This window comes from Pseudopodoces humilis, chromosome 16 (genome assembly GCF_049639895.1).
Source record: "Pseudopodoces humilis isolate 2021_Gansu_Grassland_sample_001 chromosome 16, ASM4963989v1, whole genome shotgun sequence".
Taxonomy (NCBI): Eukaryota; Metazoa; Chordata; class Aves; order Passeriformes; family Paridae; genus Pseudopodoces; species Pseudopodoces humilis.
In genome coordinates, this window is record NC_142215.1 from 1,999,829 (window position 1) to 2,027,751 (window position 27,923).

The following is a 27,923-nucleotide window of genomic DNA, read 5'->3' on the forward strand; positions in this document are numbered from 1 at the left end:
AGAAAGAAATAACAATTCTTTACTGTGTATATGTAAAACAAAGCAAACAAACAGCAGCGACAGAGCACAAACGCAGTCCCAGCCCTGCCTGGTGCAGTCCCCTCGCTGCAGTTCCGTTCGCAGCCGCAGGGGGCGCTGCTGGCTCCTGGCTGGGCTGGGGGGGCGCTCTGGTTCCTCCCCGCCGCCAGGGGGCGCTGTGGCGCGAGCGCAGCCGCGTTTCCCCCTCACGCGGTGATGGCGGGTGGGCTGGACAGAGAAAGGGGCTCCGGCAGGAACCTGGGTGGGAGGGCAGGGATGGGCAGACCCCAGAGTAGCAAATGAGATGTATCAGCAACTCTATAGCTGTAGCAGGAACTGTGGGGAGTCTGCCAGGCAGTGCAGTGAAAAACTTGGGGTAGTGGCAGAGAAATGGCGGGCCTGGGCAGCGGCAGCCCAGCTCCTGAACATGGCCAGGAGAGGCTCCTCTGGAGGTGGAAGGGGCTCAGGGTCCCAGGGGTTCCTTTGAGGCACCCAAGAAGCTGAGAGTCCTTTTTTATAGTGAGGTAGGGTGTTAATAAAGTTCCAGTGCATCAACTGCTTCCACAAGCAGAGCTTCACTCACGGTAGGAGCAGACAGCAGGAGACAGAACCTCGAAGTTGTGGTGAATTCTCCTCACAGTGAGTGCAGCCTGTCTCCCCATCGAAGAGCTATGTGCAGCCCCTTCCCCCAGCTCAAAATCTCATCATATCTCTGCTCTTCCAGAGAGAAAACCTCCCAGGTAAGAGAATAGCCAGCTGCAGCCTTCTCCCACCTTGGCCATTTTGTTGCCCTCTTTAAATACTGCTTGTTATTGTCTCTTAGCAACAGATGGGACAAAATTCCATGAGAAAAAGAAACAAAAGGAAAAATCCTGACTCCCAACAAACTGATAAGGGATTTCTGAGTTACTGATAAGGGATTTGGGAGTTTGACTCAGAGGGTCAAGATTTCACCAGGAGGAATTTCTCTCTGCCCCAAGGTCAAGCCCAAGCTCTGGTGTGTCCTGATTCCTCTGGAGCCCTGGGGCTGAGCAGGCGTCCCTGTGTGGATGTCTCTGACTTTGGTCTGAGGTGTGAGTTAGACAGGAGCTGTTTGGATCAGGCATTGTCTTTCTTGCAGAATTTGCCTCCTTCATACACTTAACCCCCTCCTGCCTTTGCACCCACTCCATTGGCTGGAGCTGAGCTGTGACTTTATCTCCAGACTAAGGGATCAGTGCTGCTCTTACCCAGCCCTGTAACCTGTCCATTTTGCAGGGCAGATGCACTCGAGTGCTCAGAGTCCCTCAGTGCCTTCCCACCATCTCTTTTTGTGCCTTCAACTCCTGCACTTGTTATTAACACAGCCAAAGGTACAACAGAGTTCAGCTTCCTGACCCCAGTCGTGCTCTCTGACATTTGCTGCAATGAGGAGGCTGCTCTGCAGCTCTCGCTCAGACAGCACTAAATGCTGAGTGCTATCTCCCATTCCCTCTCTCCACCAGAGCAGATGAAACCAATGGGGCATCAAAATGCCACAAAGACTCTGTTAAATGTATGATTACCCCAATGTCTCCTTTTGCAGGCTCTAAACTTCTCTGTCACTGTCACTATTTTATAGTCAGTGATGCGATGCCATTCCTGTCTCAGGGATGTGCTGCTTCAGCTCAGCTGTTCCTCAGAACCAACCGGACTGGGATTCCAAATTGTGCTCCACCAGTCTCAGGGCACACAGAACAAGTGACAGTCTCTTCCCTACCATGCCCTTCCCCTGGCACAGTTTACTTCCCTATTCACTCCCTAGGGTAAGGCCTAAAGCAATATTTTGCAGCATGAACTGGAGGAGGTTCTCATCCAGCTCCTCAAGTGGCAGTAAATTGTGAGCATTCCTCCTGAAGGGCCCTTGGGGTCTGAAACATTGAGATCTGGCTGGAATTATTCCAGGACCCCTAAACTAGTCCATGTCACAAGGCTGGGACACTCAAAAATGTGTGAGGCTCTGAGTTTACCTCAATAGTGATCAGAACCCCAGGTTGCTGTTTACCTGCTGATAGAAAGGGTAAAAAACAACCACGGAGTTTGTGCTTATTAACAAATCTTCACGTCCCAGCAAATGGATAGAGGGATTTACTGATCTGTTGTCAGTGATGACACTGACACATGTCAGATTCTGCTCTTGGGAAAAGACAAAATCCTCAAAATGGATCTCCACAGTTCTTTTACTTCAGACATTCACAAGTCATGTCTGGCCTAATCCCTGAGCTTTGGCCAGGTGTCAAAACAGAGGATAACACAACCTGGAACAGATCAATACCTCACTGAGGCAATGGTCACAGATCCCCATGTCCCAGACAACAAAAAGGCCATTGATTCTGTTCTGATTGCATTGATGCTGAGTGTCTAATTCCAAATCTGCAAAAGAAGTGCTGGAATTGCACCTACAGGAAAAGGAGCTGATCTTGTGACCCATTGATGTTATCTGCTCTGCATCAGTCTCATCTTTCCTTTGCTCACATTGATCTCTTTGGGTTTGTGTTTTTCACTGGTACTTTCATGGGAAGATGAAAAAGAAGGGTTGCCATGCACTGAAACAATAAATTCCTCAAAGCCTGAGCAGGCTTCAAGATTTCTTCATCTTTGGAAGCTGCTAAACCTTGCATGAAAGTGCTTTCCAAGGTGATAAATTAATGGATGTATCCTGAGTGATGACCACAGAAATAGACATTAAGCAATGCAAAGAGCTATTATCCCACTTCATTGAAGCAATTATCCAGGAAACCATCAAATCAGCTTGATACCTGATGGAAAGTCAGTGATTTAGGGAGGAAATCATCCATTCCACAAATAAGCAATAATCTAAGAATGAGGAAAACCTACCTGGATGCATTAGCTATAGTCATCTTTCTTGTGCTATCAAACCTCCCTCTCCTGAGCACAGGCAAGAGAATCCAGCCAAAAGCTGACTACAGGCTTATCTAATGAAGCTGATATTGTAGACTCAGCACAAGCTGGACCTGAGCCAGTACATTAAGATGGAAGTACCAGAGAGGCCCTGAGTGAATAGATTCCTAATGGATAAGGAGCAAGAATCTTTTTCATCTTTTTTCATCTGCTTTGACCTCTGCATTATCTGAAACCACTGGCCATAGGATAACAGCTATTTCACCTGACAAAATCATTATTTACCCTAAAAGTGGCACAAGGGAATGGAGGAATGGGCTAAAATGGCCCAAATTGTTTCAGGGAGACATATTAAATACTAAGGAAAACATAATTTTTTCCATTAAATTTCTGCTTTGTTTAGTCCAACAACTTTCAAGCATGGAGTGAACTGGTTAAATAATCTGAAGTTAAAATACCAGCAACATAAAAGAAAAAATGCATGTTTACCATTGGTTCACAGGAAATAAATGAAATTGGTCAGAGTTTGGGCAAGATCAGTGTACAGTGAAGAAAACGTGGCAGAGGTAAGACAGAGAAAAGAAGATATTTTGAGGCAATGACCTTGTGCCATGTGTGCAGTCCAAATAAACCAGTTCATTCTGTGCACTTCCAGGCGAGTGCCTGAATTTCTCATTGTGTCTCATAGCAGCATCCATATCTCCATTTAGCAATGTTTTCCATTATCATAATGTATCTACAGTTATTTATGCTTTCTGTCACCTCCTGGCTGCTCTATGATCCTGGGCAGGAATCCCACAGAGCCCAGGAAATTCCAGCGTGTACGGAATGCTCCGGCACTGCTCTCCAGCAGCACGCGCTGTCGTGAGCGAGCACAGCTCACAGAGCCTGATTTCTGTTCTGCTCTGGGTCCTTCACACTTTGTAATTATCCTGCTCTTTGTTTTGGAAATATTTTTCTTGTCTGGCACAGCAAAGTGGGACAATGGCAGATGGAAGTTGCCGGGTCGGTAGCTGTGAACTCCCACAGGTTCTAAGGACCACCACAAATGTTACCACACTCCAGTGCAAGCACAAATTAGGCTGTTTGTGAGTCTGTCTTTTGTAAAATAAATGCACAGGTTATATTTTTGGACAACAAAATTTTTTCAAGTTAATCACTCCATACTTGTTTCCCTAGGATGAAACTCTTCCCTATGCACCTCAACCTCTGGGAAAGAGGCAGATTGTGGAGCTCAGTGGGTGCTGGCAGTCAGTGGGTGGATGATGTGATGAGCAGGGTATCACAGTGGGTGTAAAAACAGAGTTAAACCCTGCAACATCATAATTTGGGTCCATGCAGAGGAATGCAGCATCAAGGAAGACAGAGCAACTCTCCATCCCTGCTTTTGTCCAGGATGAATTCTCTGTGGTGCCCCTTAGCTGAAGGAACTCTGCAGTGGAAATATTCTGCAGTCTGCTCCACTGAGCTCTTCTCCTCATTGCAATATTCTGGCCACTTCACACTTTTGTGGAGAGGAGACACAGACAAACCATTTATCATATCTGAATTCAAATTCTGGGCAGCAATTAAAGAATAAAGACTAGTGTTAGAGGAATCCATTTCTCTAATATCCATTCCTCAGTGCAGCCGTTTCAGGTGTGAAAAGAGTTTAATCTTTAGGTTTATTTCCCTGAGGATTGACCTTATATGTTAAAAAAAGGCCAGTCTGTAATTATAAAGTAAGTGATAAGCATCAAATGGATTGTTACAGAACCCTTTTGTTGCCTTTATTGCATGATAAGGAGCAGTTGCTGTGTAACCTTGAATGTGGGCAAATAACTCATGCTAAACACATTGCGACAAAGATGGCATTTTGGCAGGGCTTTGATGTAGGTCATTTTATTACCAGGCTGAATCAAACTACAAACTGATGTCAAACTCATGCCAAGAATGCTAATAATACACTGATCAATGAGGTGCTGGATTGCTCAAGTGAAATGGTTGAGGGAAAATGCAGACATAAAAAGTCTGGAATTCCAAAGGTTGAAGTGCTTGGGCTATTATACTGGGAGGAATTATATTCCTTGCATTAGGACAAGTTTTCTTTACTCCAGGGGCTGAGTGTTGAACAGGACAGTGTCAGAAAGTATATACTTATCTTTATTTTTCTTGACCTTTATGTGCAAGTAATTTTTATAGTTCCATTAACTAGTAAGATCATTTGCAAACCAGTGTACAAAGTGTATTATGAAGAATGCCTAGGGGACCATTGTATCCTATTATGTTGAATGTTAATAGAATGAAAAATTAATTTAAACTCTAAAGACTTGAGCAAGGCAAGACTTCCCTTTTATAGGAGAAATTCAAAATTTTATTTGCTATGGTAAAACTTTAGAGCTGTACCCTAATATGACCTTTATAAACCTGATTTGAATCAGTCAGTGCAGGAGTCTGATTGTTTGCCACTTTAAATAAAATTACTTCTGTCAAAGCTTCTCTGTTTAAAAAGGGGGTTTTCTGTGACCCCCACATTTGGAACTAGTCACTAGTGAGCTCTGAGCTCACAGCTACTTGTTTAGTAATTAATCAACCAGAGATGAGAGAACCCACAACTCCAAGAAGCATCTTCACCTTACTTGAATCTTTAATTGCTCATTAAACATTGTCCTCTTCAGCAATGTGGGACTTCAGAACACCTGAAAACAAGGATAGAGTTCTTTGTAATATATTTTTTATTATTTTTCTTGTGACTAAGTGCTTTAGAATGAAGAGTTCTCTCTTGAGACTTGCTGCTAAGTCTCACATTGCACTCTTCCCATAGGACTGCTGCTAGACAAGTGACTAAGGAAACTTTCTTGCTTAATTAATTACTATCATTTCATATTTATGTTAACATAATTAAGGTGTGATAAATTTGTGTGGAAATCAACTAAATTTAGAGCAGTAATGTGCAGGAATTTTGTTATTTGGAAGAGTAAAGAACCAGTCCCCCATCAACGTTCTTGCTCACAATGTTTGCCTTTAGGTGAGAATATGGCCCAGTTAAAAGGGTAAGAAATGCTACACATTTCACATGTTAGAGTGATTTATTACTGCAAATGTCTATACAGGAAACAGCAAAATCTCAGTTTTGACTTCCACATCTCTTGCAAAATTAGGATGTCACATCAATGAAAAATTTCCTCTCAGCTAAAGCTGGGCACAATTCCCAAGGTATCCCTATCCCAGCACATCCTGTATCTTTTAGCACACTGTAGTTTGAATAAAAACCTCTAAGTTTGTGACTTTTCTATATGTGAACTTCTCCCTCGTCTGGATAACCAGCCATTTTCAAATGATTGCAGGAAGGTGTGTATATTTTTATGGGAAAATCCTGTTTATCTTATGTCCTGTCCTGAGTTTCATCCTACAGCTGTAGAGTAGGATGCTTCACTATCTCCAGAAAGCCTAACTCGAGTAAAATAAATGCACAAAAGATTAGGACAATTAGTGACTAGAGATTAGCTATGAATATTTCATGCCCACTGCAATACTGTCTAAACACAAGATATGGAATAAGAATAAATTGCATTTTTGACATGCAGCAAACGTAGAAAGGAAATGATTAATTTAGAGAGATCTTGCAGTCGTTTTAACGAGGCAGCGTTCTAATCACTGGTCACGTGGGACCTGCTGGGTAAAGAGCAGCAAAGTTTGTCCCACAGGATTATTCTAAGTTCACCTGCATTTTGGAGTTAGATTTAAATATTTTGTGAACAGCTCAGTGGGTTTGGTCTGCAATGACCCAACCACAGAATAGGCAGCAAAATGTTTCCATGAGCTTTGATGGCAGCCTGGGTGTGGGTCCAGGATGTGATCCAGTCTGGGAGTCCAACAAGAACCTCAGGTGTATCAGGACTCATTCAGAGCTACAAGGCAGTGGTGGAGAGCTGTTGGTGCAGGAGGTATCTGGGAATTGAAAGGGTTCCAGCTTTCATTTCACCTGCAGCTCAGGGAAACTTCCAGAAGCTTTGCTGGCTGATTTCAAAGGAACTGGGTGGTTCAGTTCCATTTTCACTACATCAACCCAAAGCTACTTCCCAAATCAGTTATGCTAGCCTTGGTTTAAACAGGAAGGAGTTATCTTTGTCTTGGGATAAGTCTTTTGTAGTCCAGCTTCAGGTTAAGTAAACTCAAGACCCACATTTCCCATCTGATATAAAAACACGGGATATAACCATATCCATATATATGTATATAACCATAGGTTATATATGATCATAATATAATATAATATAATATAATATAATATAATATAATATAATATAATATAATATAATATAATATAATATAATAACAACTATAAGATATATAATAGAATATAAAATAATATATATAATATAAATAATATAAATAAATAATATAAAGAATATATTATATCATATATAAATATAATATAATAAAGAATTATAATTATCAAAATAATATATTTTTTTATATATGTACATACAGTTTAATACAGTGACCTCGTTGCTACTGCTTCATATTTATTAATAATTCATACATGTTGGTTGTGATGGAAATGATATGTTCCAACTTAACCATCCAGTCTGAATGTCTGACACACAGAGTTTTTGGCATTGTCCTAAGTGGTAAAATGGAAACAAGGTAGTAAGCAGCAAAGTTCAGTCTTTAAAGCAGTTATTCAGTGCTCTCCAGGTTCTTTAGTATGTGGTGGGCACACACTGGAAACTGTCAGACACTGAAACAGCACAGGAAAAGAGAATCCTAAAAACTGTGAGCTGTTCCTCAGCCAAGCTGTTTGTCTTGGTTTCAACTTGAGTATATTGAACTTCCAATATTCCACCAGTGAAACAGAGAACTGTAGTAATGGAAAACTGGCTGACCTTGAAAAGACACAAATGCACTTACAACCACTGCATCATGGAGTAAAATTATTTATTTTCTTAGAGCTGTTTTTTACAAATCTATTTTGGATCTTAATACACTTCCAAGATTGAGCTCCATTTTGTCTTATGAGCAGTTGCAATTTGAGTGTGATTTAAGAAGCTGCTGTTCTGTAATACAATAATAATAAATGTCACTTTGGTAAAAACTTTATTATGAATCAAAACTGCGAACCAAAAGAATTTGTGGTATGCGAGTTTTTCATTACAGGGCTGAAGTGACAAATGAATTTATCGCTGTCAAGAGACCTATATTTTATTTTGGTCACTTAGCAATAATTAAATCTTGAGAATAATATTATTTTTTTTGTGAGTTTGTTTTGTTTAATATTTTTAAACAAAATATTGCTCTCTAAGGCATTGTTTAGGGTACGTTTAGCAATCTCTTAATATGTTTACAATGTTGTCTGTTGTTTCCTCTCAACAGCACTGTGCACAGAGGAGTGTGTGCATGGAAGATGTGTCTCTCCTGACACGTGTCACTGTGAACCAGGCTGGGGAGGGACTGATTGCTCAAGTGGTAAGTAAAGATACCAAATATGATAAAAATACGTGTTTTATAAAGCAGTGGTCTTAGAACTTGGATGCTTTGAATGGAAAAATGAGGGCTGTCTGCTGGTTATTTTGTAAGAATTCATATTGGGTTGGAACAAAGGTTGGAAGGGCTTTAAGGTCCCTTCCAACCCCAACCTGTGAACTGTTGTATGAACTGTAGAATAATTCTATAGTACTGTGGTTCTGTGAATATGTGGGAATGCCCTTTCCTAGGATAATGACATTGGATTTTTTTGGTTGTGTTTTGCAAAGAAATGTGAAATGCAGTGGAGGATGCTGTTAATGTTTTTGGTTCTGTTATTAGGATACCAGTACAGATAATGGAACTCTAAAGAATTTTTTCCCTCTCAAATCTTTAATACAGCACATTATCCATGAAAAAAATCTGTGGAGTGTTGGAGCTGTTTGGAAAGCACTCTCTCCAGATAGAATTCTTGTCCTGTTCAAGCCAGTGGGAGTTTTGCCATTGACTTTTCAGGCAGCCCAGATTCTCTCCTCTGACTTAAAATCCATTCCTTAAATCCATACTGCCAAAGTTAGGGAAATGGGAGTTGGGAGTTCTGCACCTTTTGCTAGGGAATTAATCCACACTTGAGGTTTTCAATTCTTTCAGCTGGCAAGGCTGTGTTTGTTAAACTCTCTTAATTGGGAACGGTGAGTTTAAGTGTTTGGTTCATGCTGGAATGGAACAGGCAGCACAAACATCCAAGTGTGATGTAACACAGACCTGAGAAATTATTGACATAACAGAAATAAGCTTGATAAATGGAGTCAATTTGTGCATCAAGCAAGTAAATAAAGCTGCATGGGGAGAGATGCTGTGAAATGAAACTGAATGGATGTTTTGTTTTGTGTTGGCTTCCTCCCTTTCTCCCAAATTGATTGGGATCTTAAGAAAGAAGCATGGTTAGCAGGCAAGAAGGTAACAGAAGGGATCTATAGAGGGAGGATTTAGGAGGGAATGGGAGGTAAATGTGCCTGAGGGTGAACACAACCAGAGGCTGAAGGCAGCAGGGCAGATTCCTGCATGGGTTCCGGGAGATTTGTCTGCAGCTCTGCTGAATATCCCTCAATTCCAGCAGAAAAGGGAACGGGAAGGGAGCAGGGAGGAAGGACTTTAATCCAGAGGGGATGTGGATGCTCCAGCCCTGGGAGTATTCAAGGCCAGGTTGGACAGAGCCCTGAGTAACCTGGTGTGGGGATGGCAGCCCTGCCCATGGCAGGTGTTGGGATGAGATGATCAGTGAGCTCCCTGCGACTCAAACCATTCTGGGATTATATGATTCCAAGGATGGAAACAAAGGCCATGCTATGGGGTTTAAAGTAACATTTTGGGATTACCTGGAATGTAGACAAGGGAAAAACTGGGCATCATGACATATTGAAAATCTGTCTTTAAAAATATTTTTAAAAGGAAAAATAATGCCATCAATTGTGACATATTGCATAGATTCTCAGGAGCTCATTTTGTTTTGATTATTCTTAGTACTAGATTTAGTTTAACCTACCAGCGAGTATTTGTACAGTGCATGTGCACTAACAGAAGTTAAAAATAATAATGATAAAAAAAAAAGACTATGACAATAAGGACATATATATGTAGACTATACATTTATACATATGTGCACTCACAGAGTAAAAAACGCTTCATTCTGTGTAAAAATGGCCAGGAAAGGATAAGATGTCAAAGTACAGAATGGTCTTGTGGACTAAAACTACTCAGTGACTCTTATTAAATTGCTCTAATCTTGCAAGTGGAGATAAAAGAAAAAGAAGGTTTTTCCTATATTGAATATTTAGCTTTTTAAAGTAATTAGGAATATTAAAGCACTGACAATGATTGAGATAGAAACATTATTCATAACTTTTATTTCCGCACTGGGCAGGGATCCAGTATATTTCATTTATGAGGTTTCAGCGGTGGAAAGAGAAGTGTTAGCCAATTCCTAAATTAAATATGCCCTGTTAACTTTTATAAATGATAGCCCAGGATTAGCTTCAAAATTTAAGCTTTCCTTTTATTAATATAATTAGTGTGTTTTCTGGCCTATAGTGCCCATTGTCTTGCATTCCACTTGTTATGTTCTGGGTAACACGTGTTCCTGTGCCAAGGTCTGATCCCACAGGCTCTGCCCAGTGGAATGCTCCTAGGAGGGAAAGTCAGTTTTACTGCACCTGAGAGCTGCTAACCTTTCTGCTTGACACTAGAAATTTGGGTGACTGGACTCTTCATTGTTAGGAGACTTTGTTTAAATTTAAAGGTTTGCAGGAACAGGCTTCAGCTGAATATAGCATGTTGTTACTCCCAGTATTTCCAAGAAAGGGGGAATCTGGAAGCTTTGTCTAACTGAGGTTAACCAGGTTTTTCTGATACGTGATCCATGTGTTAAATCATATTTTACTGTTGTCCAGTTATAATGTAGAAAACAATTTTCACTTCTACTGGAATGTCACCTGTACCTACTTTCTTTCTTTTTCCTCATGACTATTGGGTAACCAGTGAAGGCCACATGTTTGCAGTGACAGAGGCTGTTTGGGATGTTCCTGCAGGGTGTGCTCAGGAGAAACCAAGGTGAATGGTGCCATCCCAAACTCATGGGACTCGAGAACTTCCCAATTCATTGTTCAGGATCAGGGATTTGATGCAGACACAGGCATATTGCTTTTCATGTTGGGTGTTTGAAGTGCTTTCACTGGGAGAGGGATCGCCAGCCAAAACACTCCCTTTAAATTTAGCAAAGCTGCCAGGAGCTGGAATGGTTTCCTGAATGATCTCTGCTGAAAGCACCGCTGAGAAGTGGAGCCTCCCTGACACTGGGGGTCGTGTGTTGTCATTTACTCCAGGAAGATCTAAGGACCCTCATTCTTTCTGAGATACAATTTCGACACCCTGCAGACACAGCCATTATAACTTTCTAAAAGTTATTTCTAACTTTCACTTGATTTGATGGGTGAAATTCAACCATAAGCAAAGCTCCAGCACAAGGTCCAAGGGTCACTTCAGAACCAGAAGTCAGATCCAAATATTCTTATTTTTTAGAGTGCGTATGCCTGGAGAGGGTCTGAATTGTGACACTGAGCCCCAGTTTCCCATGGAGAGTCAAAGTTCTGGTGTAAAATGCAGTTCCCCAGCATTACCATTCTCCCTTGGCTAAAATATTCTCAATTAAATGTGTTGAGTAGTTTCAGGTACTGCCTGTAGTCATGCAAACAATTTAATCATCTTGCTTACACTCGGTTTCATGCTTTCCTAGAACCCAGCCTGTAAGACAACAGTTACAAAACTTGCTTTTCAGTGCAGCTTTCCAGTGACTGATCATGGTACATGTTAGAGTTCATCTGTTGTCAAGGTTAAAATAACTTCAGATGAATTGCTAAACAATTATAAAAAACCCCAGTGCCATATTCAGCTCTGCATGTCTCTGTACCTGTGTTTTACTGCATGCTGTTGTACATCTGTCCATGCCCACAGGCCTAGCCTTGATTTCATGCTATAAAGCTGCAATATATTAAGGCTTGATTACCATAACAATAAAAAGAGAAGTAATGAGGTATTAACTAAAGAAGCTCTTGAGCAAAATGTTTTTAGCATTTTAATGATGCTAAAAGTTAAAAGGAAAATATTTTTTAAAAAACCACTGCATATCTCTCCTTTCCCTTTTAACTTGTTTTATTGAATCATGCCTGTTTTGTCCATGCAATCTGGACTGTTGGTTTTTTAAATACAAAGCAAGATTGCAAATGCTCTGTATGAACTTACCTGCTCACCTTCCCAATTATTTCAAAGCAATTAGCTTCAAACAGTGTGATATACCAGCGTGAAGTTCTGGAGGGGGATATAATTGCCTGTTGGTGGTTACCTGGCCTCTTCTGGGTCTTGCTCACACCATCTGTATTTACAGGCCCTTAGGCCCCCATCCAGCAAAGAATTTAAGCTTATCCTTAAACAAGTAGGACTTTTCATCTGCTTTAAGTGTTTAGGTGGTTGTTGAGTTAGTCTTGAAGAAACAGCTAAAAAAACTTTGGTGAAATCTATAGTAAGGTCTCATTGAAATCATCAGGCCTGTGAGGAATAAGGTGGTCTTTCTTTCAAGATGTTAATCAGGCCATTTTATAGAAGACCATTTTGACTCTCAAGAGCATTATTGTGAGGAAGGCCACAGAAATCTTTCTGGTTAATAGGGGATTCTCAAAAAAGGGGCAACAGGTAGGAAAAAGAAAGTTCAGGTTAAGAACCCTGAATTAAAAGTAAAAAATCTTCCAGAATTGTGTGTGCCAAGTTGAGAAATTTCCAAGTAAACAAGCACAGAGGTTGTAGTGAAAAAATAAAGCAGTTTTCAAAGTGTTTGATTTGTTAGTAGTTTTGAGAGAAAGCACAGTACTTGCCCAAAGTGTAATTAAAGAGATGTTGGCATAATAACACCAAACCATCTTTCTTGCTGTGTCACCTAGGGGAGAGAGGTCATAGTGCTGCTGACTGGCATAGCCTGATCCATAACGTGTACATATGGATAACATAGTTTTCCTTGGAAAGGATGTTTTGTACAAGATGTCATTAGGAACAAGAACCTATTTCATCTTTATCTTTTTGTCAAAAATAGCCAAGGTCATAACAACAGCTGTTGTAACATCACAGCAAGATCACTTTTAAGGGTATAGCCCTGGAGCAGCTGGAGTGCCTCAGTCCTGAGACTCATGATGAATGGGAACAGCAGATCCTGTGCTAAATCTGAACGGGGTTGTTTGACAAGCCATGGAAAGCAACAGCAGAACTCTCAGGAGAAAAATGAAGTGTTTTAAAGTGAGGCTGTGGTGGTTTTCAGGCTTGATTTTGGCATTCATGCTCTCCAACTGCTTTGAACTATTTCTGAAGAGGAAATGAAGTTCAAAGGAAAGATCCCTGGTTCATGAATTCAGACTCAAACAAAATTCATGTGGGAGGCTGAAGATCTGCCAGAATCATTAGCTGATTTTTCATTCTCAGATTTTTAGGATAGGATTGACCAGGAAACCAGCAGAGTCCACCAGAGAGGCAAAGGTGCAAGAGCACAGCTCTTCTAAGCTGTTAGTGGGCTGCTGCTTAAATCCAGAGCCTATCCCTGAGGGACGCCTGTCCATGGCTCTTGTCTGGCATTTGTCACTGTGGGGTTTGTACCTCAGTGACCGCTGTATCCAAGTGCCAGATCCAAGATGAGGTCACAGAACCAGGTACCACGTTCCTGCTTCCACCACAGCCCAAGTGTTTCATTTGCCATTCCAGCTGCTGGGTTTAGAGGCAGTTTCTAAAGATCTGTTTGAAGTTGTTGAACTGCAATTGCGATCCAGTCTTAATTATTGCTTTAGCTGAAACGGGATTTCATATCCATAGCATGTGGACTTCAAAGTTTTAACACACTTTTCATTTAAGCCAAGCTCAAATTACAGCTTAATTTTCATGTGATTTGCAGACTCAGTGACAACTGCATCATGCAAAGAGATGCAAATGTACAAAATCAAACTCCAGTGAGGCTCATACGAGGATCTTTCCATAGCAATTACAGAGTGGAATTGATTTCTGTCTCTCAGTTCTATCAATTTACTCTTCCTTAAACTTAAAAAACACCCATCTCCCTTCAATCACTGCTGAACTGGTGTAATCAGGTAAACAGCTTGTGTTTAATTTTTGCCTCTGCTGGATGTTGGGCCCACGCACCAGGGCTCAGGCCCTGGGTTTCATGTGTTCCTGGGCTCTGTGGCAGAAGCTCTTCGCAGGCCCAGCCCACGCAGGACAGCCTGTGACAGGGAATGAGATGTAAACACAAGCTGCTGTGCAGTGCCGTCGGTGGCACAGCAGCATGTCCTGCATGTATTTTTACACAGATGATTTGGCTGCATTAAACCAGGCTAATCCATCACTTTTCATTCAGTGGGAATATTTTGTCTCTTGCTGAAGCTGTTGGTATCTGCCCAGTTGTTTGTGGCAGTTTCTCCTCACTTTGTGAGGGATGTGTATCCTGTATCCTCTCAGCTTCCATGAATTAACCACTTGGGAGGTGCTGCAAGCTTATGGAAAAGTACAGGAGACATATGAGCCTGGGCTTCTCCAGCAGTAACAGGGCTGGGCAAAGGGCAAGGAAAAGTCTCAAGATTTGCTCTGGGAAGGAGCAGCTTTCTGTACTTCTGTGTGATTCAGTGGTGATGAATAGATCAGCTGCCAGTTGTTCTAAGTCTTGTACTAAAGTGAGTGAAAAATAGAAATTCAGCACCCTGTGTCCTTTTACTTTTCACCTTCATCTTCCCTGTCAGAGTCTGTGAGAGTTCTTCCTTCCCTAAATCAGCTGGTTGTGTCTAAGGCCAAGGTAGTGACAGATCATTTCCCCAGCACTCCCAGCCCTCCTCGGAGACTCCTTCTTTTGGATGATTTGAAGAGTCAATTGAGCTGACCTGACTTTGTCTGTTCCAGTCCCTGGAGTTCTGTCTTCCAACTCGTGCCTTGCTCTTAAGGCTTGATCCAGCCTTGTACTTCATACATATGAATAGTCCTTTTAAAGTCAGTAAGGAACAATCTTAACTTCTTTAAGTCAGATAAATGCTTAAGCCATTACCTGAATGGGAACTCATGAGATGAGGTGGAAATCAGGTTGGTGAGGATCTCTTTTATAGGGGCCAATAGTTACCGAGTGTCATCCAGGATGAGCAAGGGCACAAACATTGCTTGGGTCTCACTGCTGACAGATGTGGGGTGAGAGGACAGGTAAGACCCAGTGACCTCCTGGGCACAGCCCCTGGTGAGCTATCCTTGAGCAGGATGGAAATTCTGTGTTCCATGGAACTGAACTGCAATTCTTTATGCTGGGTATCTCTGCAAAGTCAGTTTGAAAGCAACACAATTCCTGCTGAAAACCGAAAAGGGAAGCTGTGAGCAAATCTTATTGTGTAAAGCTTTACTGATTGCCTGTCAGTAGGGCAGTATGTCAGGGACTGGTGCTTCCAAATGGGAGTGAGAAAAGGCATTTAGGTTTTGGAGCAGAGAGCTGGGTGTGAAGTTTTGGGAGCAGGCAGGGTTATCCAGGGAAGTTATGTCCCAGAGCATCCAACAGCATTGCTGAGGTGTTTGTAACAGAGCAACAGTCCCAAAGCACAGCCCCTCTGAACCTGGAGCACAACCGAGCTGTGTGGCTGCTCTCTGATCTGGGGAATGGCTTGATGATTGACTAAAACTTTGAATTTTCAGGGTAACTTTCAGTAAATGAAACCATGGTTACAAGCACTGAATGGGCTAAACACATTCCCGTGCAGGTTTGTGTGGTTATGCAAGAGGGAATTTGGCTCCCATAAATCTTTCCTTGGCTGCCAAACTGGTGAGAGCAGAGCAGACTTCACAGAGAGGCAGCGTATGTGTGACGAGTTGTTAGTTTTATTAATTTGACTGAGGTTTTTCTCACTTTAGACAGAGTAATAGCTATAAAAGAAAGAACCTACTAAAATATCCTCTTTAATGAACTGAATTGCTAATGCTGAATTTCATTGCTGGAGCATCTTATAATAATGTGGCTTTAAATGTGCACTACACAAATGAACAGACTTTAGATCAATTTAAAAGTACTATTGGTATAATTTTATGGCCTGGTCACTAAGAGCTGTCACTCGGAGAAAAGAGCAAAATTTCCTTTTGCAAAGCGTAGGCAAAAATCTCAGCTGTGGACACCCACTCAAAAGTATTCCTGGGGCTTTTGCTTGCTAAAGAATACACAAAAAAAATTAGTGGTCCTTGAGAAAGCTTCTAAACCACTTTTCCCTGTGTTAGACATGGTGAGAGATTCCAAGGCATGCTTGGAGAGGGCAGAGCTCTGCTCACTGTCCAACACTAAGGAATAAGAAAATCCCTCAGGAGCTATTTCAGGTACCTGGAGCTTGAGAAGCCTCAGGCTTGTTCTGACTTTTTCTGGGTTATGAATTACTGTCCCCAAAGACAAGTGCAGTAGGTTTTATCCACCTTCATGGCTTTTGGGATGTGTTGTGCAACTGGGAAAGGCCCTGCTGCTCCATCCCATGCTCTTAGATTTTTTTAAAAGCTGCTGCTCTTCTTCATTAAAATACTATTTTCTGGGCAGACCTTAAGGATTGAAATCAAAAAGAGAAACCAAAAGAAACTTCTCATTGAGAAGTTAGACTTGAAATTTACCTCAGAGCTTCAGGAGCTGAAATTTGCTAAAAAGTGGCAGATATTCATCACACAGTGTTAGACACCAGCCTGACTGTGTGTGGATACCCCAGAGCCAAGGCACAGCCAGTCATTCCAAGAGCACCAGGGAGTGTGCCCAGGCATGGGAGGCAGGCACATGAACACACAGCTTTCCTTGGTACTGAGGGTTTCTTTGTTTAGGCTTAAATTTCAGGGTCTACATCCCAAGATACTAAAATACTTTATTTCAGGAAACAGCAGCTGGGTATATTTTAGCTTCTCTTTGGCTGCTGCACTGAGCAGTCCCCATCGTCCGTGTCCCCTCCCACTGACCTGGTGTTCAACGTGGGCAGTGTCTGCTCCAAGGGAAAGTGTTACATGCTGAGATTTGTCCTCAGGCTTCACTCTAATTTTGTGTGAACTTAGCTCAGCCTCCACAGGGCGGGAAGTCCTCATTTATCCTTGATTTTAGTAGGAGTTGAGTATATTTGTAGTCTGGATTGACTGGGCCCATGTTGGAGCTGAAAACGGACGGCAGTGGTGGGCTGGGAAGAGCTCAGCCAGAGTTAATATCTGTGCTAAAGAGGAGGGAAGCTCTAATGTACAGCTGGCCTTGGTGTCTTGGGTGGGTTGCATTTAAAATACAGCCTGGAGGCAGCTCTGCTAACTTTAGAGATGTGTGATGATCGGATCTGCAGGAGACTACGCAGAAGTGATGTAACACGACAGTTTAAAGTGAGAGTGATAGCACCGAGCTCCTCCATCACCTGATGGGGACATGGCAGCAGGATGGATTATTCTGCTACTTACTGGTTTTAAAGTTCTTTCCATGTCAATAAAATATCTGTGAGGAATAAGAGACTTCTTATAAGAGAATAAGAGACAATTTGCCATTTTACAGGTGACACTGGAGTTTCTTAGCCTTAAAATCACTTGCTTTTCTGGTATTTGCATATATTGTATTTCCTCTCCATGCAGGAGGAGGCCATGGTGTTCTTAAATTACTCTGCATAAAATGAGAAAGTTTCAGGGAGTTTTCTTTGTTTTACCCAGTGTTTGTGCTATTGTGAGTTTGATAGCAAGGTTCTGAAGTGAAATATTTTCAGAATTTTCTCTGAGAAATCCTGTTCTCCTGAATTACACTCACGAAAATCCCTCTTAAGCCCCGCAAATAATACTCTGATATTTATTTGTAGTCCTTACAAAACCCTGAAAAAGTGTTTGCCATAGGAGCAGATACTTTGTGTCCCCAATGAAATGAGTTTTTGTTGACAGCTTGTCTGCCCTGGTGTTGGGGAGAGAAATAATGAGATAGCAGAGGACTTTAACAAGTGCAAATGTAGCTGTAAATGCAGGGCTGGCAGATCAGAGCCCTCGCAGGCCGCTCGCAGGTGAGCGTTTTGTTCTCGCTGCTGATCGAGCTCGGGCAGGGAGAGGAGCAGGCCTGCAGCTCTCCAGAAGGAAAAACACGGAAAATGAGGGAATGTGTCGTGACCTAAGGAAATAAATGAGCAGATGGTGTGCCAGCATCGTACCTGACACTCCAGAGGAGGTGGTTGTAGCATAACCACCAACTGCAAACAGAATTGTGAACAGAGCCCAAAGCCAAGATAAGTAGGGGAAGGTGATATGCATGGAGACATGGAATAAAAAAGCAGGGCAAAATAAAGATTGAGACACGACAGACAAGGAATTTGGGGAAAAGCTGGTAAAATAATTGAGGTGAGAAAACAGGCAGAAGCAGGTGGGGATAGGAAAGGAGGTCAGTGTGAAGATAACTGACTTGAGACAATACATAGGTGAATTTGGATGTTTTACAAGTGAACACTGTGATGCATGTCAGGAACCTACAATTTCAGCCTTGTGAGCAGACAGTTACTGGCTGATTCTACCAAGGAGAAATTACAGATTTTGTTAAAGTAAGAAAGTGAATTGGAAGGACTGAGGATAGGATGGTGATGGGAGATGCCCCAGGCGGGCTTATAAAGGTGAAGATTTTTCTGGTTCCAGCTGGAATAAAGTTATTTTTCTTCCTAGCTGCTGATCCAGTTCTGTGGTTTGGATTTAGGATGAGAACAATGTTGATCACACACTGATGTTTAGTTGTTGCTCCATGGTTCTCACCTCAAGTCGAGGACTTTCCATTTTCCCCTGCTCTGCCAGGGAAGAGCTGCACAAGAAATCAGGAGGGACCATGGCCAGGAAAGCTGACAGGAGCTGGACACAGGGATATTCCCTACCATGGAATGTTGTGCTCAGTAAATAAAATGGGAGGCACCAATTGCTGTCCTGGGATGGGCTGGGCATCCATCAATGGGTGGAGAAAAATTTAGCTGTGCAACAATTGTCTTTGATTTTATTCCTCTCTTTCTTCTTCTTCTTATTTCTCTTCTTCTACTACTTCATTTTATGTTATTTTTATTACTGTTCTTATATCAACCAGTGAGTTTTACCCTTTTCCAATTCTCCTCCCCATCTCACTGGTGAGCAGAGTGAGCAAAGGCTCTGTGGGACTTTGTTGCCATCTGAGCTTAAACCAGGACAAGAATCTGAACCAGGTGATATCCAGACAGAAGAAGGATTTAGAGACGAGGTGCTCAGGCTTAAGTGTCATTTGTCTATTTTTGGTGCTGGCAAAGAAACCTGTTAAAGTGTTTATGAAGGGATGTAAACATGTTTTACAGCACAATGGCTCCAATAAACACTATGTAATGTTTAAACCCAATGTATTGAAGTGGGATGCTGGAAGTTATAGTGCATTCAACTGCCAAAAATGCCTTTTCTTGGCCTGGAAGAATCATGCAAGTAAAGAATGTGCAGTTTTCAATAGACAGGCTTTATTTTGTTACTGACAAAAGCAGAGGTGAAATACCAGGAGTTTTGCACATTAGGGAAAATTTATACAGTCAAAAGTTCAGTTGTATTTCTGTACTCATGAAAATATTTTACACCTTTAGTCTTGACCCTTCCTTACACCATTTGATTGCCTTAAATGTATGCTGTATAACAAGCACATCTTCCAGTCATCCCCTTACAGCTCCAAAAGACCTGATTCAGTGGCGAGAAACTGCAGCATTTTATTTATTAAACATGCCTGTGTTAGCCCAGCAGAATATCGGGATATTTTGGAGTGAAAATAAGAGTTCTAAAGACCTCAATCTTGTCCAAGAAAGGCCAGTGAAGAGCATTTGTCAGAGAAGCTGGGAAGAGACCCAAGTGTCACAGATATGGGTAATGGCAAGAACTCATGAAATATGATCAGTGACCTAAAAGATTAGGAAAGTCAGAGAATAACAATGCACAATGAGTTTCTGGGTTGTGCAGGGAAATCAAAAAGGACCTACAGCTACACAGAGATTTCAGCTTAAACAACTACAGGGGGCAAAGGCGGAAAAGGGAAAGAAAGCATGTGAGGAAGGTTCCCACCCACAACTCCTTTGTAGGAGGAGGTTTTATCCACTTCCATGGCTTTGGGGTGTGTTTGTGCAAGAAGGATTTAGGCCCCACCAGGAATAACAGTAAATGCCAGATGGAAATGATGTGTGTATTGTTACTGAGATTATTTTATATCAGGAATAGCTTTATGGGCATCAACCAGAAAAAAAGAGAGATAAAACACTCCTTCTTTGATCTTAGAGGGTGGTCATTCAACATGAAAAGTCTCGGCTGTACATCATATTCATTTTCAGGAGCTTCTCTGCCTATCACACAGTGCCTGCTCATGTGAAGGCCAGAGGCTGCCAGGTTTTAGAACCATGACCAGGATGCTTAAAAATATGTGCATCAAATTCAGGGTGGAGGGTGAAATTAGCCAGCAAAATTCAAATTTTAACAGAAGCAGCTAAAAAATGAAACAGCAGACACTTGGGGTGGTTTGAGGTAAAGGTTTCACAACCTTCCTGCTGCCTGCTTAAATCTCACCTTTCTGAACCCTACGTACAGAGCTGCAGTGCTCTAATTACACAGCTTTGTGAGTAAATCATAAAAATTGATTACAGGAGAGTTTTTAGCCAAGGCCCAAAATCTGATGCCCTCTTTGACTTATCTACATTGCAGTGATAATTTCTGAAATAAAGATCAAATCATGGAAACAAACTGCAGAAGGAAGCAGGTTTGCAGAAAGATATGAGGATTCATATGGAAGGTCAAATTTTCCATAGAGATTGCACACTTTGCTGCTAGGGTGGGAGACAGAGAGACATAGCTGGAAGTTTGAGGAATTCTTGGGAATCCAAAATAACCTTTGCTTCATCATGTACTTTAGCCTGTCTGTTGGTGCTTCCCAATTGCATGGCATGTACTTCAGTTGGGATAGCAATAAGTAAATACATACATTTCTGCAAATGTTATCTCCTTCTTCTAGGATAAATTGCAGCCACTGAATACCCCAGATTCCAGTTTAGGAATACCAGTAGAGTGTGGTACCTCTCCCTTGCAGGTTATGTGGGGCTATGGGCCATAGGAGCTGCAGTACAAAACCCAGTGAATTTGTTTTCAACATCAGGTGAAGGATTCCTTCTGTCAGAGTTTATTCAGAAATCCTTTGGGAACAGAGTGTTGTTACTTAGCCCATTCATGGAACCTAATGGTGGCAGCCCAGGTCTGTGTTTCTTGGGAACTACTCCTCCATGACATTGGTAAGAGTCTCACCACTCTTCATCCTCAGCTTCTGCTTCCAGGGCTCTTCGGACTGCTCAGGTTCACAGCTCAGAGCTCAATCAAATACAACAAGTGCCATTTAGCCACTAAAAACTCCTCTACTGTAAGGGTGATTAAAGACTGGAATAGGCTGCTCAAGGAGATTATGGAGCCTGCCCTTGGAGATATTCAAAATTCAACTTGATACAGTTCTTGACAACTTGGACTAGATGATCTCCAGGGGTCCTTTCCACCTCAGGTGTTCTACAATTTTATGATTCTATGAATTATTTTATTCCTGTAACTTTAGTGATCTCTGAATCAGAGCAGGAGGCTTAGTGAATTGCTGGATATGGTGGAAAACAGAATATCTAAGCAGCAGGTCAGAGCATTCTGAAAGCCCCTGGGAATCTCCTGTGTCTGAGAGCAGAACTCTATTATGGTGAGCCTGTCCAAAGAATTATGTGGTTATTCTCATTCCAAAATCCTGAAATGCCATGAAAATTCTTATGACAGGATGTATTTTCATCAGTAAATTCAACAGTACTAGAATTCCCTGCTCATATTCAGGAATTCAGGCTCTGTTCCCAACTCTGTTTCTGGACTGCTGCATCATTCTGGACATGTCCTTTCCCTCTGTATTTCATTTTCTGGTTTATGGAATGGTGAGCATGACCACATTTGGGTGGAATACTGGAGTTTCTAGATGAAAACTGATACAGAAGAAACATCTCAAATGTTTCTCCTCAAATGAGTGAGATTCTTAGTTATGTACTGTGTGGTGGATGCACGTGTTCTATCTGACAGCAAGAAATGATGTTAATTAATTACTCTGACGTGCAGTCATGATGTTGCAGTTGGTATTCGAGATGTCCAGATGTTGGGTTGTTCTTCCAGGATGCAACATGTTGGAATGCATTAGGAGGTGCATTTTTGCTCTGTGGATGACTATGACAAATTGAGGCAGAGCCAAGCCGTTAAGTTGCTCCCAGGCATCTTTCACGCTTCATCCGTTCCATGAGTGATAGATGGTATTAAACCTCTCCCTGTTTTTTTTTTGGGGGAAAAAAAACACATTGTGGATAATGGAAAGGAAATCATCAGCTCTAGTATTTATCCCAAATTTGTTTTGTATCTGCAAGATCAATGTTTTTTTAATTCACTTTTCATTCTCTTTTGCTTCATTTGCTCTGTTGTTGTAAAGGACATGGTGCATCTCGGGATCACATTTGGAGCGCAGTTTTATTAATACAGAACTACACAAGTGGAATTGTTCTGGGTTCATAGAAATGATAACAGAAACTCAGCCACTGTCAGGTGTTTAAACTCAGTACTTAACATTTCTGAGTGCTTTCTTTATAGCAGGTACAGCTCCTCTCACCTGAAATTCCTTCTAGGCTGGTTAGAGAAGGAGACTTAGGTAAACTCCATGTGTGATCTTTGGTGGTTGGATATCCCAGGAAGGGTCTGTTAACCCTGAGCAGCTGTGAAAGGGAGAACATGAACAGGAGGAATATTGGATATGGAGGAATGAAATTGCCTGGAATTCTCTGGGTTGGGCTGGTATTGCCATAACATTGCGCTTCGTTAATCAAACTAAAATGTCCATCTTGATTCTGGTTCTCAGGATCTTTGCAAATGCCATTTCACCTGCATTTTGGAAATCCCAGTAATGGGACTGTGGCCAGTGCACTGCCAAACCAGGAGGCTGCTTCCCCTCCAAGTTACATGGTTCTTCTAATATTTTGTTTCTTAATGCAGATCAAAATCCAGATTCTCCTTTTTCTGTAAGTCTTTCACACATTAAAATCCATCAATAAGAGTAGAGGATGTTAAAGTAAAACAGAAATGATGGAGCAGTCTTTATCAGTTCTGACTGTCAGTAGCAGTTTCCATAACATCTCCTATGCTTCTTGCACAGCACAGACTTTCCCCATTTATTTACTGAAACTGAATAGTTTTTTAATAAAATAAGCAATGATCAGGACTGGTACATGGGTCATGCAGCTTGTATAGGAAATTGAGGCTTTCATAACATCTAAGAAAGGCAAGTTAAAATTCTAGTAAATTAGGTTAAAAATCCTCATCTTCTTCATAATTGGGAATTTCTTCTTATACTTCCATTACAGTGGGATTCAGAAGAGGACCAGGTTTTGAAGTTTTCTATTTGGGATAAATCACATTTGTGACAAAATTCCTTTGTAGTGGAAGTCTGTCCACTGAGCAGTTACAGTGCTGCTCACCCCTCTGGGAGGAGAAGAGGTTCCTCTGCCACTTACATTGCAGTGAAGATCTCAGATCCAGCTCCTATCCCTCCTAAAGGGGATTTCAGGAGTTAATTGATCTGGTGTGAGCTCTCTGCACAGAAACTGAACTTTTCTTTCCCTGGACACCACATAAAAAATGTGTTCATCACCATTCCCAACTCCATGACTGATTAGCTTATATTTGCTTCTCTCGGTGTCTTCCTCTAGAGCCACATATTTTCCTGGTTTCAATACAGAAATGGAAATTAAATGTCAAACTAGGCTCTGATATTTCAAAAGAGACAGACTTGAAAAACAGAAACATGACCAGAAGAACTATTTAAAATTTTATCATGGCCCAGTCCTCAGATATCCAGCAGCGGATCCGATCTGAGCAGGGACTGTGTGTAATTGCATTTTAAGGAAGTGAACAGAGCAGCCTCAGTTGAAGGATTGTTTGGTTTACTGTAATTAGATAAATTAATCAGTACATTAACTTCTAATGCAGAGCACAGTTCTGAAATGAGTTGCAGATATTTGTTATTTTGTTAGGATTTAAAGAACAAACTCTTCCAGGGCAGGTCAGTGCTACAAAGCGACCAGAGCTCTGTGAGTGTGTAAGAGGTTTTAAACTCCATAAAAATAAAGTATAGCACAGGGAAAGTTACAATTTGGTTACTTGTTATTTTTAAGAGAAAGAAAGAGGTTTGTGTGAGTTAGTTATTGCACTTCAATCTGGGTTTGTAAGCATCAGCATGATTGGCTTGGCCCAGCCTACAGATAGTGAAACAATATTTCAAAGCCAAGAAGCAAAGGGCTTCCTCCCTGTCCTTTGCTTGCAGTGCTTCCACTGACATCACCTGTATGATCCCTGAAATTGTTTTTCCGTGTTCTGCATGAGGGACAACTTGTGAAACACCTGGGTGATGGTGCTGCCAGACTTTTCAAGGTCTAAAATCTCCTTGACCAGAGGACTTTTATACACAGCTCCCCTTTAACAAAGGGACATCTGACAGGTTATGGTAAACATAAACCAGCATATTAAATGAGGCTTTCTGCTGTCTCCTCACTCATCCACCCTTTTATGTCAGGCTTTCAACACAGGGATTCTCTGGACACATTAAAATGAATTTTGCTATAGTCATTGAGTGCAGTCCTGTATCTTATTAAAAAGCTCACTTATAGCGAACAATGCCACATTCCTAGAACATGTTTGTCTGCTGTAAAGCAGGTACAGGTTTTTCCCTGTTGGAGAAATTGATATTGATATTGATATTGAGGCATCACCAGCCTAGAACACCCTGGTCTTGAGATGCTACTGCCTCAGCAGCCTGAAGTGATGATCCTTTGTGCTGGACCCAGACCTGAGGCTGTTTGTCCCCATGTCCCCCCTTTTGTCCCTTACCATTTCCCTCCTGTGTCATTTTGCTCTCGCTTTCTGCTTTTATCCATTCTTTTCCTGTGCTCCGCTCCCTTGTTGCCCTTAATTCCTCCTCATTGCTGGGTGGGAAGGGCTCAGATCCCCCTGCTCCCCCCAGCACTCAGAGGCCACAGGCTGGGCTGTGCCAGGGCCTCCTGAGCAGCAGCTCCACTCGGTGCCTCCTGATTACCTTCTCCAGCAGGCAGGGAGTGAAGTGGGGTTCAAGGAGCTGCCTATGGCTTCACCCACAGTGAGATGTTGGAACATGGAAAGGAAATGGCTCTCAAGCAGAGCAGTGGCAGGATTTTAGTGCCTTGAGTTCTCTGTTATTCCTTGGCTTCCCTAGATTGCTCTGGTGCTGCTTGGGTAGCCTGGCTAAGAGTCTACAACACCATTTTGTATCACAGAAAGATTCCTTTAATGTGTTTCAAAATGCCAGCCTGCCTTTCAGCCAAATACCAGCAATTCTGTGGGGTTACTGTCATTTAAGTGGAAACTGCCATGTGTGCCACTGATACCACATTGGGGTCTCCCTCTCACGAACAGAGACAGACAATCAGAAACACTTATTTAATGTAATTTGTGATTCTGTGAATTCAACGTTTGCAGAAACTGCCAGGCTGCCACCCCAGGGGACTTGAGCAATGTAGTTCTGTATTTGAACTTCAAGCGGGGGGAGGAGAAGAGAGGAATAAAAAGAGACATACATAAAGGCTTATGAGACATTTTCTAAAATTTAGGAAATAAGAGTCTATAAAACACACTTTAGTTCTAGTAATGGGGATAGAATTGTTTCTGCAAAATCAGTGATTGCTGCTGAAAAACATCAGAGTCACCGCCTGAGCCTGCTCTCAGATGGCTTTTCAGTTCAGGTGTCCCTGCTCCAAATGTCTAATTAGAATGAACAGAGTCTCCATTTCTTCAGAAATTGAACCCAAACCAATCTCTGATGCTGGCAGGTTTGGAGAGCAGGTGGGCATGATTAGATTTCTGACTCTGACCAGACCCTGCACCAAGTCTCCTGGCACATGGCACCTACTGTGTCTTTTGTTTGCTTATGATCATTAAAAAGTAATTAGTGAAATTAAGGAGTTCTGACTGTAATACACTGTCTGTTTGAGAACAAGATAGATTTTGGTGAAGAATCTCAATTTAATTCCTGGCACAAGAGCTTGTGTTCCACGCCAGGGATCAAAACATGCACGGCCAGGTCCCTGTGTTTGTCTTGGGGAAGGAAGAGCCTGTGGCTTCTCAACCTACTTTGTGTAGCACTGCAAGGTGGGGGGCTGCTCCCTCTGCCCTTTCAGGACACAAACATTCCATAAATCACAGCCACTCTCAGGCACCTCTGACTATTGTGCAGCTGAGGGAGAGGCTGCAGCAGCCCAAGACCACCAGGGCATTCTTTGTGTAGGTCAGGGGTCCCAGGGAGCCTGGGTGGCAGCAGCAGCATCTCTTGATAGAATTCCTTCCCTACCAGCCCAAAAGATCCTAACCAGATGCTGGTCTCAGGCTGAAACCTCTGGAATTGTTGAGGGGCACTGCTTAAATTGCTGTTACAAGGTCATGTGTGATGTTTTGGCTGCACTCACCACCTTCACTTTAATCTGTGAGTCAGGTGCTAACACATTTGTGCATCCACTCTGTCAGAAATGACCATCGACCCCCACCCCCAACCTATCCAGAGTGAGATCCTTACCTGTGGCTTGAGAAAGTGTGAATATGCAAATATTCCTTCTAGTTGTAGGGAGTTGAATTATTTGTATTCCACATAATTTTTTAATGCACCCTTTTGTTCAGCAATTAATATTTAACAGTCTCAAATAAAACTGTCAAACAATATGGTTTTCACAATACAGTTTTAAAATATCCACCAATCCTTCATCCTCTATTATAATAAAAGACTGGAATGGCTAATGTGAGTGGTGATTTAAGTTGGTTATGTTAGTACAAAGATGAGCTTTCATATTCCTCTTTATTTTATTCAGAAACATAAAATTATAGAATGATTTGTGTTGGAAAGGACCTTAAAGACCAAATTTCCAACGCCCTGCCATGGGTCAGGATGCCATTCACTATCCCAGGTTTCTCCAAGCCCTGTCCAGCCTGGCCTTAAATACTTCCAGGGATGGGGCAGTCACAGCTTCTCTGGGTTCCTTATTTCCCACATGGTGTTTTGTTTGTGGGTGCAAAAGAAAAGCAAGAAAATGTCAGTGCATGGGACATTGGTGGTTGTCAGGTGTCCATTTGGTGACTTTTCTCTTCCACCAACTCTATTCTGCCTGGAAATTTATCTCAACTTAATTCTCTGGTTATAAGCAATTTGCAACTTGAGCAATAATTCTCATAACCTTTGCTACAGTTGTGTCCTTGATGTAATAGGGAAGGTAATGCATTAGTAGGCACATGCTGAGCTCGGGCTGTACCTGAGATTTAATGATATTTAACTCTGGACCTAATTCCAGTTTACAAGCGATTACACACTGTCCTCTGGGACATTGCTGCAAAGAATTTTCAAATAAGTTGCAAAATAGTGACGAATTAACTTGTAGTTGTGTCAAAATCAATTATCTTACATGACAGCTCAACTCCACTTTTCTGTTTGCTGCACTGCAGCATGCTAAACATCAGCCTAAGCATAAACATAAAGTCCTTGTATTCAGACTCTGGAGTAGATTGATCCTGTATTTCACGGGCATGCAAATCTCCCAGAGGCTCAGTAGAAATGTTTTGCTTACATTCACAAAATCAGAATATTCTTTCCTGCCATGCTTATAAACTGTTGCACCATGTAATCATATAAATTTGATATAATTTGATCATAATATTCTTGTGTATGTTGTCCTGGGTTGATGGAACTTAAAAACCTCCTCTCAAGTTCAGTTCTGCCAAGGCAGTGCCACATAAAATCCCAAGCAGGTGCTTTCTGCGAACTCCTGCCGCAAAGGGTGGCCGTGCACCCCTCAGGTGAGTGAGGGCATGTCCTGCTGTGGTGGGGCTGCCTTCACAGTGCTGATGGGACCAGTCCCAGGCAGGGCAGGTAACTGGGGAAGTGAACACAGGATCTGTAGGGA

The 27,923-nt window shown here is 41.9% G+C and overlaps 1 protein-coding gene across 5 annotated transcripts in view; it reads left to right on the top strand.

Moving 5' to 3' along the window:
- MEGF11 (multiple EGF like domains 11) overlaps positions 1-27,923 on the top strand; it is a 192,908-nt gene that overhangs the window by 16,401 nt on the left and 148,584 nt on the right. For all 5 annotated transcript variants that reach the window (XM_014251212.2, XM_088063256.1, XM_088063257.1 and 2 more), the window contains exon 4: positions 8,254-8,346. In XM_014251212.2, the coding sequence (XP_014106687.2) occupies positions 8,254-8,346 (93 nt within the window). The remainder of the gene's footprint in view (positions 1-8,253; positions 8,347-27,923) is intronic.